This window comes from Coregonus clupeaformis, chromosome 27 (assembly GCF_020615455.1).
Source record: "Coregonus clupeaformis isolate EN_2021a chromosome 27, ASM2061545v1, whole genome shotgun sequence".
In the NCBI taxonomy this organism is placed as follows: domain Eukaryota; kingdom Metazoa; phylum Chordata; class Actinopteri; order Salmoniformes; family Salmonidae; genus Coregonus; species Coregonus clupeaformis.
In genome coordinates, this window is record NC_059218.1 from 16,291,347 (window position 1) to 16,307,299 (window position 15,953).

Consider the following 15,953-nt stretch of genomic DNA (forward strand, 5'->3'; position numbering starts at 1 on the left):
CTTGCTTTTAGATCATGAAGTACACTCTGTCTTTCTAACCAAGACGTAACCGTATGATGTGCTCAGACTAGAGCAGGGGTCTCCAAGTCGGATCCTGGAGAGTTACTGAGTGTGTAGGCTTTTACTCAAGCCCTGCAGTAACACAATGTCTCCTCCTATAGCTGGTAGCGGGCAGCGTGGTGATGGCCTTTGAGGAAGTGTGTCCGGACCGTATTGACCTGATCCATAAGAACTACCGTAAACTCTGTAATCTACTGGTGGATGTGGAGGAGTGGGGTCAGGTGGTCATCATCTCCATGTTGACACGCTACGCCAGGACACAGTTCACCAGCCCCTGGAAAGAGGTGAGGGATGGAGGAGGGGAGGGAGGAGTGGGGTCAGGTGGTCATCATCATGTTGACCGAGCGCACCAGCCCCTGGAAAGAGGTGAGGGATGGAGGAGTGGGGTCAGGTGGTCATAATCATGTTGACCGAGCCACCAGCCCCTGGAAAGAGGTGAGGGATGGAGGAGAAAAGTCAGGTGGTCATCATCATGTTGACCGAGTGCACCAGCCTGTGGAAAGAGGTGCGAGATGGAGGGATGGAGAACGAGAGCAAGAAGAGTGAAAGAGAGGCGAATACATGGTTTGTATCAGAACAGTGTAGTGAAGCCCTTTTATTTTACTTTGAGATTTGAGATGAATAAGATGTAATGGCTTCTCTTGAAAGTCTCTTAAGCGGACCAGGAAAGGGCTCAGGTAAGAGACTAAACACCAGATATCTATAGAACATCAACACTGAGGTAATAAGGTAATTATTGATTCAGTGTGATGAGTCAAATATAGCCTATATTTAGTTATTTCAACAATAGACATGAACCGTGCGTGTTGTTGAAATGTACTGTAGGTCTTGAATCAGCTATTTGTCACCCAGCGTAATCTTCCAGTAGGTGACGGTGACGTGTGAACATCATGTATTTAAAAGAAACCCTACACAAGATGTGCTTTCAGTATCTATCTGTTGTTTATTGTCGTTACTTGACGAAGGTCAAAAGACCAAAACGTTGGCGTAGTAAGAAAGTGATACTTAGCGAGCGCACTTCTCCAACTCACCTGCAAGCAACTTGTAGATGTGCGTATGCATCTGGCTTGATAAATTGACATGTTGAGTTGACATGATGAGGTGACACCTGAATGTAAATATGTGGCTGATGTGCTATCACATTGGCATGTGTGCTGTGTATGGCAGTGAAATAAAATGACAGAATGAAAGACACCTGTGTGTGTTTCAGGACGGTCTGTTTGATGAGAACAGTGAGAGGGCGTTCTATGAGTCTGATGAGGGGAAGACAGAAAATGAGAAGGAGGCCAAGTCCTACATGATGGACCCCGACCACAGACTGCTCCTCAGGAACACCAAGCCTCTACTACAGAGTAGAAACACTGCCGTGAGTCACGCGCGCGCGCGCACACACACACACACACACTGTTCCTAGTCTCTCACACACACACACACACAGATGTATAAACACACACGCATGCAGCAGTAAACTGTGTGTGTGTGTGTGTGTGAGACAGTGTTGACGGCTGTTGAACCTGCTGGCTGTGAGGGATACAGGCAGCCTTGATGAAGGCGTCTGAGCATGGGGTTCTGTTTTCACTCCTTCCGCACAGCTGTCTCTGGAACCAAGGCTACGCCACGACTGATGCTGCCGCTGCGCACACACACACACACTGTGAGCAGGTCTCCATCACCCAGGAGACTCGAGGTCTGTGTGGCAGTGTAGCAGCGGGAGGAAAAATTGTCCCAAGTGAGCATGTTGCTTAAAATGCGACATGTTGTTTCTTTAACAGAGAGAACACGATGCGGCCCTCCATCTTACCGACACTTACCGTCACTTCTTCCAAATGTCACTCCTCAGTCCTTACTCTGGCTATCTGTTACCTTCTAAATTACATTCCTCACATTTAATAACATATGGCACTTGACTTTGGTGTTGCTGTTTGATAAATGGAGCTTTAAAGAGCTTTGTGTCCAGAGGGAAGAGAAAAGACCCATCCTACATGAGGAGTAGATACAGCACTGCCTGGTCCCAGGGCTATTTGTATTGTCTTGCCGAATCCTATGGTCTGTGACACCAAAGAATGGCTTGACAATGACCATAGGACTTGGCAAGACAGCACAAATTCAACTGGGACCAGGCTAGATACAGCATGACTGGAGTTGAGAAACACTGCCTGTATTTGAGGCGTGGCTAGACGGCCATGTTAGATGTGTCTGTTGATGTCTGTTGTCCGCTGTCGGTCAGGTGGTGATGTCAGTAGCCCAGCTATACTGGCACCTGGCTCCTAAACACGAGATCAGCATCGTCACCAAGTCACTGGTCAGACTGCTCCGAAGCCACAGGTACGCCCCAACCCCACTCTTTCTTTCTCTTTTCTCTCTCACCCTCCCTCCATTGTTGTGAGGACAAAAAAGGCACTTAATCATGTTTCCCTTCTGTCTCGCCCTGTCAGAGAGGTGCAGTACATTGTGTTACAGAACATAGCCACCATGTCTATCCAGAGGAAGGTAAGGCTCTAAACATGGCTTCTTCAGTGTCAACTGCAGGACAGATAATTGCGTGTGTTACCTGTTACTGTTTTATTACCAGAGTGGCTGCGTGACCAGATTCTCTGGACGCCTCTTGCCGAGATAGCTTAACAACCGTACCTTCTGCGCATGTGCTACGTCTGGCGATGATCAGAAAATGATGTCTTGTCTGTTGTAACTATAAACGACATGATCGAGATGTTGTAGACTACAAACTTCTGTAGTGACTATAATAAACATGGTCGACATGTTGTACAAAATTCGTTGTCTGTTTTAACTAATAACATTGCAGTATTACAAAGAAAAGCAGGACACTCAGTCTTAAGTAGCGATTTAATATGCTTTTTTCAGATGGGAAGTCGGAAATTTACATACACCTTAGCCAAATATATTTAAACTCAGTTATTCACAATTCCTGACATTTAATCCTAGTAAAAATTCCCTGTTTTAGGTCAGTTAGGATCACCACTTTATTTTAAGAATGTGAAATGTCAGAATAATAGTAGAGAGAATTATTTATTTCAGCTTTTATTTATTTCATCACATTCCCAGTGGGTCAGAAGTTTACATACAATCAATTAGTATTTGGTAGCAGTCTTTAAACATTTTAACTTGGGTCAAACATTTTGGGTAGCCTTCCACAAGCTTCCCACAATACGTTGGGTGAATTTTGGCCCATTCCTCCTGACAGAGCTGGTGTAACTGTGTCAGGTTTGTAGGCCTCCTTGCTCGCACACACTTGTTCAGTTCTGCCCACAAATGTTCTATAGGATTGAGGTCAGGGCTTTGTGATGGCAACTCCAAGACCTTGATTTTGTTGTCCTTAAGTCATTTTGCCACAACTTTGGAAGTATGCTTGGGGTCATTGTCCATTTGGAAGACCCATTTGCGACCAAGCTTTAACTTCCTGACTGATGTCTTGAGATGTTGCTTCAATATATCCACATAATTTTCCTTCCTCATGATGCCATCTATTTTGTGAAGTGCACCAGTCCCTCCTGCAGCAAAGCACCCCCACAGCATGATGCTGCCACCCCCGTGCTTCACGGTTGGGATGGTGTTCTTTGGCTTGCAAGCCGTCCCCTTTTTCCTCCAAACATAACGATGGTCATTATGGCCAAACAGTTCTATTTTTGTTTCATCAGACCAGAGGACATTTCTCCAAAAAGTACGATCTTTTGTCCCCATGTGCAGTTGCAAACCGTAGTCTGGCTTTTTTATGGTGGTTTTGGAGCAGTGGCTTCTTCCTTGCTGAGCGGCCTTTCAGGTTATGTCGATATAGGACTCGTTTTATTGTGGATATAGATACTTTTGTACCCGTTTCCTCCAGCATCTTCACAAGGTCTTTTGCTGTTGTTCTGGGATTGATTTGCACTTTTCGCACCAAAGTACGTTCATCTCTAGGAGACAGAACGCGTCTCCTTCCTGAGCGGTATGACAGCTGTGTGGTCCCATGGTGTTTATACTTGCGTACTATTGTTTGTACAGATGAATGTGGTTCCGTCAGACGTTTGGAAATTGCTCCCAAGGATGAACCAGACTTGTGGAGGTCTACAATTATTTTTCTGAGGTCTTTGCTGATTTATTTTGATTTTCCCATGATGTCAAGCAAAGAGGCACTGAGTTTGAAGGTAGGCCTTGAAATACATCCACAGGGACACCTCCAATTGACTCAAATTATGTCAATTAGCCTATCAGAAGCTTCTAAAGCCATGACATCATTTTCTGGAATTTTCCAAGCTGTTTAAAGGCACTGTCAACTTAGTGTATGTAAACTTCTGACCCACTGGAATTGTGATACTGTGAATTATAAGTGAAATAATCTGTCTGTAAACAATTATTGGAAAAATTACTTGTCATGCACAAAGTAGATGTCCTAACCGACTTGCCATAACTTCAACTGTACATGCAGCTATCTAGGCAGCATATCTTGGAAGATAACATGCACAGAGCGTGACAAGGTTGTTAAGCTCTGGGGAAGAGGCGTCCTGTGCAACGGGGGTGGAACGGGGCAGTTCAATCCAGTCGCGCAGCCTCTGTCTTTTATAATGAAGTAACATTATGGTGTTATGTTCTCCCACCAGGGCATGTTTGAACCTTACATGAAGAGTTTCTATGTGAGATCCACAGATGCCACTCACATCAAGTCACTCAAGGTAAGCTCCCTCATGATGACCTAGCTAATCTAAAAGTAAACCATGAGATGAGGTCAGGTGTGTGATCAGACCTATCTTGTCTCCCCAGCTGGAGATCTTGACCAACCTGGCCAACGAAGCCAACATCTCAACCATCCTTAGAGAGTTCCAGGTAAGTCTCTCTCTCTTTGATTATCTCTGTTGCTTTCTCTCTCTCTCTCTCTCTCTCTTTCGCTCTCTCTCTTTTTGTATATTTTCTTATTCAATATCCCTTTCCATCACTGGCAGCAATTCCACATATATTTATCGCCTTTTACATACAATGAATGGCTTCACCTTGTGCTTTGATTTGAACAGACTTATGTAAAGAGCCAGGATAAGCAGTTTGCTGCCGGTACCATCCAGGCCATCGGCAGATGTGCCACCAACATCTCTGAGGTGACAGACACCTGCCTCCAAGGGCTGGTGCTGCTGCTCTCCAACCGAGATGGTACGGAACCACTGATCAATTGAACGATTGATTGATTGATGATTGATTGATCGACTGATTGGTTTTCTTTGCCAGCTCCTGTTCAAAGTTGGATATATGCGTCAAACTCTCTCTTTTGTATGTATTTTAAATGTAAAGTTCCCAGTTTTAGGGACCTGCGTGTTGCTAGTACCAGTTCTGACCGACATATTCACTTATAAATCCATATGTGTATTGAAATGGCTTGCATTGAGCGGTAGCCCTGATTCTCATAGACACAGGAGTATGTTTATTCTGCCTGTGTGAAGCAAGATGTGAAATCTGACACCACTCGAAGCTGTGATGTCCCTCCTACCATTTCATTCGCTCTTCCGACTGTCCATCAACTCCTGGCTGAACCCTACTTCACAGCCACTAACAACGCATATGCCTGGAATCCTTACCTCGTAACGGAGCAGGAGAGAGTGGTTTCATAGCTGTACCACATTGAGATCGATTTATAGCCAGTAATCTAAACTAATTCATAGATTCTAAACATAAACACTTTCTGTTTGTCATAGACGGACAAGATTATTATGAGATGAAACGAGTCCCTAACGAGTTCAGGAAGCAAGGCTAGAGCTCTGTGAGAAGGTCTGACGTTTTGATAAAGTGAGACCTTTAGAAAATATGCACATTTTCTCTATCACAATATACAAATATGTATTGGCCCAGCGTCGTCCAGGGTAGGGGAGGGAATGGCCGGCAGGGATGTAGCTTAGTTGATAGAGCATGGCGTTTGCAACGCCAGGGTTGTGGGTTTGATTCCCACGGGGGGCCAGTATAAAAAAATAAATATGTATTCACTAACTGTAAGTCGCTCTGGATAAGAGCGTCTGCTAAATGACTAAAATGTAATGATGTAATGTATTTTACACTTATAAGGAAGGTGAAATCTTATAGTTTTAGAAGTTGATTATACTATATTTAGAATTTTTTTTAATTTCAAGCCTTATTCATACACTTGTTGAATAGGAAATACATCATATAAAATATTTCATATTTTCATCATATTTGTACTGTGTACTTGAGCTTGTGTCCTCAAAAGTGATTACACCTCAGCAATTTATAACTATTTTTACTAAAAAGGTGAGATTTTAACATTTTCTTGGAGTATGCAGCATTACTAGTTTTTGTTTATGCCCCTCTCACAATAAATGATTACTTTTGGGGATTACGTAGATACATTTTTTTTTTTTTACATTTAGTTACATTTTCAAATAGAAATGTATTGTGTCCCTACAGAGACGGTGGTGGCTGAGAGCGTGGTGGTGATCAAGAAGCTTCTCCAGACCCAGCCCACCCAGCACAGTGACATCATCAAACACATGGCCAAACTCTTCGACAACATCACTGTACGTCTGCCACTATCTGAACGTGTCTGTCTCTGTGTACTTGCTCTTGCGGCTGAGCTTGTGTGAGTTGGGACTCAAAATGCATACCCAAATATACAGTGCATTCGGAAAGTATTTAGACCCCTTGACATTTTCCACATTTTGTTACGTTACAGCCTTAATCTAAAATGGATGTAAAAATATATATATCCCTCATCAATCTACACACAATACCGCGTAATGACAAAGCAAAAACAGGTTTTTAGAAATTATTGCACATTTATTATTAATAAAAAAACTTAAATATCACATTTACATAAGTATTCAGACCCTTTACTCAGTACTTTGTTGAAGCACCTTTGGCAGTGATTACAGCCTCGATTCTTCTTGGGTATGACACTATAAGCTTGGCACACCTGTATTTGGGGAGTTTCTCCCATTCTTCTCTGCAGATCCTCTCAAGCTCTGTCAGGTTTGATGTGGAGCGTTGCTGCACAGCTATTTTCAGGTCTCTCCAGAGATGTTAGATTGGGTTTAAGTCCGTTCTCTGGCTGGGCCACTCAAGGACATTCAGAGATTTGTCCCGAAGCCACTCCTGCGTTGTCTTGGCTGTGTGCTTAGGGTTGTTGTCCTGAGCGCTCTGGAGCAGGTTTTCATCAAGGATCTCTCTGTACTTTGCTCCGTTCATCTTTGCTTCAATCCTGACTAGTTTCCCAGTCCCTGCATCCTCACAGCATAATGCTGCCACCACCATGCTTCACCTTAGGGATGGTGCCAGGTTTCCTCCAGACGTGAAGCTTGGCATTCAGGCCAAAGAGTTCAATCTTGGTTTCATCAGACCAGAGAATCTTGTTTCTCATGGTCTGAGAGTCTTTAGGTGCCTATTGGCAAACTCCAATCAGGCTGTCATGTGCCTTTTACTGAGGAGTGGCTTCCGTCTGGCCACTCTACCATAAAGGCCTGATTGGTGGAGTGCTGCACAGATGGTTGTCCTTCTGGAAGGTTCTCCCATCTCCACAGAGGAACTCTAGAACTCTGTCAGAGTGACCATCTGGTTCTTGGTCACCTCCCTGACCAAGGCCCTTCTCCCCTGATTGCTCTGTTTGGCCGGGCGGCCAGCTCTAGGAAGAGTCTTGGTGGTTCCAAACTTCTTCCATTTAAGAATGATGGAGGCCACTGTGTTCTTGGGGACCTTCAATGCTGAATACTTTCCGAATGCACTGTACAATGCAAACATACTGGTAATAGCCCTAACCATCCTCTATCCTTCATGTTGTTCACAAATACACCATCTAAACAGGACTAACCCCTCTGTGTGTCAAGGTGCCGATGGCGCGGGCCAGCATCCTGTGGCTGATAGGAGAGTACTGTGAGAGGGTTCCTAAGATCGCCCCTGACGTCCTCCGCAAGATGGCCAAGACCTTCACCTCCGAGGAGGACATCGTCAAACTGCAGACTGTCAACCTGGCTGCCAAACTTTACCTCACCAACTCTAAACAGGTACACTAGCCTACACTAAACAATGGGTACATGCTACAGTAGAACCTGCTGTATATGTTCCATCATTATTCTGCCCTAACAATCACTTTTATTATCATGTAAAAAAACAACCTCATAGTAGCCTCCAGATTCAATGGACAATATAGTTTTCCCAGCTTCCTTAAGAGCAAGCTTTAATGTAGCGCGTCGTACCATTGCCTTGCCTCCCCTTGTATGCTAACTACAGATCCATTCTATCAGATGCAAAGCAATATGGCTGCCAGGCTGGGTTTATGACCACACTGCAGATGCTGCTGCTGCCTTCTCAAATGAGCACATCATTACACCTCTTTTCCCTGGTAATGTTTCAGAGAGAAGGATGGAGGGATGGGGGGGAGAGAGAGAGGGATAGTTTGAGAGATTAAAGAGGTGGACGGAGAGAGGGGTGGAGAGGGAAGAGGTAAAAAGGGATGAAAAAATAGAGGGAGTGTGAGAGACGGAGAGGTAATGTCAACCTTCTGGGGGTAGTAAGTCTTGTCTTTATACCTCACTAAATGATATATGTTAGTTTAAGGCAAGCACTCTCCATCTCAGACCATAAACCCACCTGGCACAGAGAGAGGTTGTCACTCATACAGCTAGAGAGGGTGAGCAGACGGAGGAGGACTGGAGGAGAAGAGAGTGTTGGTATGAAGAAAATGTGTGAAGCACCATACTGATTCATGAGCTTACCTTAATGGAGCTGTGTGTGTGTTTATGTTGGATTTGTGTGTCCTCTCTCCCTCTGCTCCTACTGCTTCATCTCCTCCATCTTTCTCTCCCTCTCTCCTTCCCTCCACCCACCTCTCTCTCTCTCCTTCCCCCTCTCCCTCCATCCAGACCAAGTTGTTGACCCAGTACATTCTGAACCTGGGGAAGTATGACCAGAACTATGACATCAGAGACCGCACGCGTTTCATCCGCCAGCTCATCGTGCCCAATGAGAAGAGCGGCGCACTCAGCAAGTATGCCCGCCGCATCCTGTTGGCGCCCAAACCAGCGCCCGTCCTCGAGTCCGCCTACAAAGGTACCTTGGAAGTAGTGTACTAAAGAGGGAATAGGGTGCCATTTGGGATGCAGACGGGTGTGTTTTTAATATGCTGGTGTGTGTCTGAATGGCAGAGGGTCCAGGGCCTTCTCTCTCCCGGCTCTGATGAGATGGGTGAATTACCTGGCTAATGATAACCTTTGAGATGCAGAGAACTCACACACACACACACACACACTTGACTTTAATCCAGATGAGAGAGAGACAGAAGCAGCGTCCTAAACATTATTATTCTGCGGTGGTCTCTGCGTCTACTAGATGTTTATGGAAAACGTTACCACTCCTGTCATTCTTAATATTCACCCTTTAACTCTTCATTTTTTTTCTCCCTCTCTTTTTGGTTAGAGAAGGCAGACCTCCCCAGGCACTTTGACTGATTACACCTCCTATATTGACCATTAGGGAGGGAGAATGGTTTTACTCTGTGCGTGCGTGTGGGCTCCTGGACCCTTTATTAAACAGCACTGTGTGTTTGTTTATACAGTGACATTTCAGAGTGTTGAATGCCAATGACTCACTGTCCTGCTGATTGAGAGAGCACTGCTGTGACATTGAGACCCTTGCCTCTCTTTCTCTCCCCCCTTCTTCTCCTCCAATGTTACTCATTGTTTCTCGTCCCTCTTTTCTCCTCTCCTCTCTCCCTCCTCCCATGTTACTCATTATGTTTCTCCTCTAACACATTTTCCCCTCTTTGTCTATCCTTCTTTTTCTTCCTCTCTCCATCTTCTTCTTTTCTCCTCTCCCCTCCATCTCTCTGTCAGACCGTGATCGTTACCAGTTGGGAACCCTGTCCCACACCATCAACACCAAAGCCAGCGGCTACCTAGAGCTCTCTGATTGGCCTGCCGTGGCTCCTGACCAATCGGTGAGGAACGTGGAGGTGATCGAGCCGGTAAGGATCCATCTTTACTTCTACTGCCCGTTCCCGCTCACCACCCAGGCACTACACCAAGGGTGGCCTTGGTCAACTCAGACATTTAATACAGGTCCATATTGATACACTATATACAGTGAGGGAAAAAATAATTTGATCTCCTGCTGATTTTGTACGTTTGCCCACTGACAAAGACATGATCAGTCTATAATTTTTATGGTAGGTTTATTTGAACAGTGAGAGACAGAATAACAACAAAAAAAAAACAGAAGAATGCATGTTGAAAATGTTATAAATTGATTTTCATTTTAATGAGGGAAATAAGTATTTGACCCCTCTGCAAAACATGACTTAGTACTTGGTGGCAAAACCCTTGTTGGCAATCGCAGAGGTTAGACGTTTCTTGTAGTTGGCCACCAGGTTTGCACACATCTCAGGAGGGATTTTGTCCCACTCCTCTTTGCAGATCTTCTCCAAGTTATTAAGGTTTCGAGGCTGACGTTTGGCAACTCGAACCTTCAGCTCCCTCCACAGATTTTCTATGGAATTAAGGTCTGGAGACTGGCTAGGCCACTCCAGGACCTTAATGTGCTTCTTCTTGAGCCACTCCTTTGTTGCCTTGGCCGTGTGTTTTGGGTCATTGTCATGCTGGAATACCCATCCACGACCCATTTTCAATGCCCTTGCTGAGGGAAGGAGGTTCTCACCCAAGATTTGACAGTACATGGCCCCGTCCATCGTCCCTTTGATGCGGTGAAGTTGTCCTGTCCCCTTATCAGAAAAACACCCCCAAAGCATAATGTTTCCACCTCCATTTTTGACGGTGGGGATGGTGTTCTTGGGGTCATAGGCAGCATTCCTCCTCCTCCAAACACGGCGAGTTGAGTTGATGCCAAAGAGCTCCATTTTGGTCTCATCTGACCACAACACTTTTACCCATTCTCCTCTGAATCATTCAGATGTTCATTGGCAAACTTCAGACGGCCCTGTATACAGTGGGGGAAAAAAGTATTTAGTCAGCCACCAATTGTGCAAGTTCTCCCACTTAAAAAGATGAGAGAGGCCTGTAATTTTCATCATAGGTACACGTCAACTATGACAGACAAAATGAGAAAAAAAATTTTTTTTATTGATTTTTTATGAATTTATTTGCAAATTATGGTGGAAAATAAGTATTTGGTCAATAACAAAAGTTTCTCAATACTTTGTTATATACCCTTTGTTGGCAAAGATACAGGTCAAACGTTTTCTGTAAGTCTTCACAAGGTTTTCACACACTGTTGCTGGTATTTTGGCCCATTCCTCCATGCAGATCTCCTCTAGAGCAGTGATGTTTTGGGGCTGTCACTGGGCAACACAGACTTTCAACTCCCTCCAAAGATTTTCTATGGGGTTGAGATCTGGAGACTGGCTAGGCCACTCCAGGACCTTGAAATGCTTCTTACGAAGCCACTCCTTCGTTGCCCGGGCGGTGTGTTTGGGATCATTGTCATGCTGAAAGACCCAGCCACGTTTCATCTTCAATGCCCTTGCTGATGGAAGGAGGTTTTCACTCAAAATCTCACGATACATGGCCCCATTCATTCTTTCCTTTACACGGATCAGTCGTCCTGGTCCCTTTGCAGAAAAACAGCCCCAAAGCATGATGTTTCCACCCCCATGCTTCACAGTAGGTATGGTGTTCTTTGGATGCAACTCAGCATTCTTTGTCCTCCAAACACGACGAGTTGAGTTTTTACCAAAAAGTTATATTTTGGTTTCATCTGACCATATGACATTCTCCCAATCCTCTTCTGGATCATCCAAATGCACTCTAGCAAACTTCAGACGGGCCTGGACATGTACTGGCTTAAGCAGGGGGACACGTCTTGCACTGCAGGATTTGAGTCCCTGGCAGCGTAGTGTGTTACTGATGGAGGCTTTGTTACTTTGGTCCCAGCTCTCTGCAGGTCATTCACTAGGTCCCCCCGTGTGGTTCTGGGATTTTTGCTCACCGTTCTTGTGATCATTTTGACCCCACGGGGTGAGATCTTGCGTGGAGCCCCAGATCGAGGGAGATTATCAGTGGTTTTGTATGTCTTCCATTTCCTAATAATTTCTCCCACAGTTGATTTCTTCAAACCAAGCTGCTTACCTATTGCAGATTCAGTCTTCCCAGCCTGGTGCAGGTCTACCATTTTTTTTCTGGTGTCCTTTGACAGCTCTTTGGTCTTGGCCATAGTGGAGATTGGAGTGTGACTGTTTGAGGTTGTGGATAGGTGTCTTTTATACTGATAACAAGTTCAAACAGGTGCCATTAATACAGGTAACGAGTGGAGGACAGAGGAGCCTCTTAAAGAAGATGTTACAGGTCTGTGAGAGCCAGAAATCTTGCTTGTTTGTAGGTGACCAAATACTTATTTTCCACCATAATTTGCAAATAAATTCATTAAAAATCCTACAATGTGATTTTCTGGATTTTCTTTTCTCAATTTGTCTGTCATAGTTTACATGTACCTATGATGAAAATTACAGGCCTCTCTCATCTTTTTAAGTGGGAGAACTTGCACAATTGGTGGCTGACTAAATACTTTTTTCCCCCCACTGTATGTGCTTTCTTGAGCAGGGGGACCTTGCGGGCGCTGCAGTATTTCAGTCCTTCACGGCGTAGTGTGTTACCAATTGTTTTCTTGGTGACTATGGTCCCAGCCGCCTTGAGATCATTGACAAGATCCTCCCGTGTAGTTCTGGGCTGATTCCTCACCGTTCTCATGATCATTGCAACTCCACGAGGTGAGATCTTGCATGGAGCCCCAGGCCGAGGGAGATTGACAGTTATTTTGTGTTTCTTCCATTTGCGAATAATCGCACCAACTGTTCTCACCAAGCTGCTTGGTGATGGTCTTGTAGCCCATTCCAGCCTTGTGTAGGTCTACAATCTTGTCCCTGACATCCTTGGAGAGCTCTTTGATCTTGGCCATGGTGGAGAGTTTGGAATCTGATTGATTGATTGCTTCTGTGGACAGGTGTGTCTTATACAGGTAACAAGCTGAGATTAGGAGCACTCCCTTTAAGAGTATAAAAGACACCTGGGAGCCAGAAATCTTTCTGATTGAGAGGGGGTCAAATGCTTATTTCCCTCATTAAAATGCAAATGTATAACAATTTTGAGATGCGTTTTTCTGGATTTTTGTTGTTGTTATTCTGTCTCTCACTGTTCAAATAAACCTACCATTAAAATTATAGATTTATCAATTCTTTGTCAGTGGGCAAATGTACAAAATCAGCAGGGGATCAAATACTTTTTCCCCTCACTGTTATACAAAAGTATGTGGACACAACTTCAAATTAGTGGATTCGGCTATTTCAGCCACACCTGTTACTGACAGGTGTATAAAATCGAGCACACAGCCATGCAATATCCATAGACAAACATTGGCAGTAGAATGGCCTTACTGAAGAGCTCAGTGACTTTCAACGTGGCACCGTCAAAGGATGCCACCTTTCCAACAGTTCGTCAAATTTCTGCCCAACTTTAATTAGCCAGGCCTAATCGCCCAACATCAGTGCCCGACCTCACTAATGCTCTTGTGGCTGAATGGAAGCAAGCCCCCGCAGCAATGTTCCAACATCTAGTGGAAAGTCTTCCCAGAAGAGTGGAGGATGTTATAGCAGCAAAGGGGGGGGACCAACTCCATATTAATGCCCATGATTTTGGAATGAGATGTTGCACGAGCAGGTGTCCACATACTTTTGGTCATGTAGTGAATGTTTCAATAGGTTTGCTTTTCTCCCGAATCTCCTCCCTCCTCTTTCCTTACTTCCTCATACTGTACCTCACTTCCTCTGACCTCACTTCCTAATCCATTGCCAGGTGAAGGAGTGGACTCCTTCGCTTGGAAAGTCCAAGCTGTCCAAGTCATCAGATGATAAGTTCTACTCTGACTCTGGAGAGGAGGAGGAGAAGGAAAAGTGCTCAGGGAGCAGTAGCAGTGATGATAGCAGCAGCAGCAGTAGTAGTGAAGGTCTGTCTGTGTTTGTCCATGTGTGTACCATTTTAAGTATAATGTTATTTTGTGAGTGTTTGCAATGCCAGTCCAGTATTTATAATCGTACGACGACAACCTGTGTGTTACAGAGTCAGGCAGCGAGGCAGAGAGCGATGAGGAAAAGAGCAGTAGTCAGAGCAGTGAAGAGTCGAACAAGTCCTCCAGCCAATCAGAGAACAGTTCCAGTGAGTCTGACTCTGAACAGAAGAAGAAGAATGCAACTAAGAAACCACCACAGAAGAAGACAGTCAAACCAACGGCCAAAGACAGGTACCACACTATAATGAAATATAGAATACGTACAGTTGCGGTTAAATATATTGGCACCGTTGCACGATTCACAATTTTAGTGCTGAGGGACTAGTGCTTTTTGAGTTCGGTTCGGTCTTTGATTTGGGTTCCAATTTTTTCTATTTTTTTGCAATAAATGCATTATGTCAGTTGAATGCTGTAACCACACAGAATAAAACTATTAATAAAAGCCCCATGATGGTGGTGACTGCCCATTACTGCTTAGCACTTATTAACCATAGTTCTTTCATAACATATTTTAGTTGGGTATATTACATATTTGTTTTAGTATGATGATGACTTTATTAGCAGTTTCATTAATAAAAGCAATGGTGATGACTACCCATCCTTTATCACATTACTTTACTTTAATAACATATTTTAGTTGTGTATATTACATAATTTTCATATGATGACTATATTATTTCATTCCAAGCCATCATCACATCTCTGCTCAGGCAGTAGCAGCCACCATCTATCACTCTGCTCCCCAGTGAATCATCCTAATTAGGCTAGCTAGCAGGCTATGCTGTCTGACGAAATCACTATTTTAGTAGTTCTTCAAAGTACGTAAGGAATACCTTCAAGACTGTTTTAATGCCAACTATCAGTCAATTGGATGTATTGTTGACTAGAGATAGGCTTCCTCACGGAGCAGTTTCCATTTCTGTCCCTCCCTCATGTCACGCTCTTCTGTCTCTTTCTCTAACGTGTGTGTGTGTCAAGAAGGCTACATAATGGTAATTGTAGTCCTGTGTAGCTCAGTTGGTAGAGCATGGCGTTTGCAACGCCAGGGTTGTGGGTTCGTTTCCCACGGGGGACCAGTATGAAAAAAAAAAAAAGGGAAAAAATGTATGCACTCACTGGATAAGAGCGTCTGCTAAATGACTAAAATGTAAATGTAAGTACCACGTTTTCTGCTGTAAACTTAGTTGAGCATTTGCCTTTTGAAATCTAGAACTTCCTACTAAGTCCCACAACAGCGCTTTGAGCTCACAGAAAAAACCAGAACTAAATGGAATTAGAATAATTGAACGGACGGTGGTCAATTTTTTAAAAAATAACGGAAATAAACAGACATTTCGGCTAATCGCGCAGCACTGTATTTATTCAAAAGTTGAAACTCAAACCAATGAATGAGATCTGAGACATTACTGTTGAACACACACACACTGGCAAATTTTGGCCCTGACACGTTCTATTTCACTCTATCCCACAATGCTCTCTTTCACACATACACACCCTACCTGCTCGCGCTGTGTGACAGGCCGGCAGCTGACCCTGTTCCCTCCATTAGAGGGTGTAATTAGACCAGCTCACCCCAGTGCTTCCACACACGTGCGCACACACACACGCTATACACACTATCCCACACACACACAATCTCTCTCTCAAACACACACACACACACACTCACACAGACACACACACACAGTAATTATCCCAGCTCACCCCAGTGCTTCCACAACAAACACAGCATACTGCCCTCATTACAGCCCAGTCATTCCAGGCAGGGCTTAATCAGGCCCACTCTGATTTATATCGCTTTTTCCTGTTCGCAACAAATGAAATCTGTAGGCCAAATTAATACTGGCTTCTCATCATCGGCCAAGTTAAAAAGCCAGTTACCGTCACAATTCTGCTCG

General features: G+C 44.3%; 1 protein-coding gene across 1 annotated transcript in view; it reads left to right on the plus strand.

Moving 5' to 3' along the window:
* Positions 1-15,953, plus strand: part of LOC121541561 (AP-3 complex subunit beta-1) — an 85,025-nt gene that overhangs the window by 18,959 nt on the left and 50,113 nt on the right. Inside the window, exons 7-19 of the mRNA XM_041850651.2 lie at positions 162-344; positions 1,271-1,426; positions 2,288-2,385; positions 2,496-2,550; positions 4,656-4,727; positions 4,816-4,878; positions 5,064-5,196; positions 6,460-6,569; positions 7,872-8,048; positions 8,907-9,093; positions 9,876-10,006; positions 13,842-13,992; positions 14,106-14,286. Of these exons, the coding sequence (XP_041706585.1) occupies positions 162-344; positions 1,271-1,426; positions 2,288-2,385; positions 2,496-2,550; positions 4,656-4,727; positions 4,816-4,878; positions 5,064-5,196; positions 6,460-6,569; positions 7,872-8,048; positions 8,907-9,093; positions 9,876-10,006; positions 13,842-13,992; positions 14,106-14,286 (1,697 nt within the window). The remainder of the gene's footprint in view (positions 1-161; positions 345-1,270; positions 1,427-2,287; positions 2,386-2,495; positions 2,551-4,655; positions 4,728-4,815; positions 4,879-5,063; positions 5,197-6,459; positions 6,570-7,871; positions 8,049-8,906; positions 9,094-9,875; positions 10,007-13,841; positions 13,993-14,105; positions 14,287-15,953) is intronic.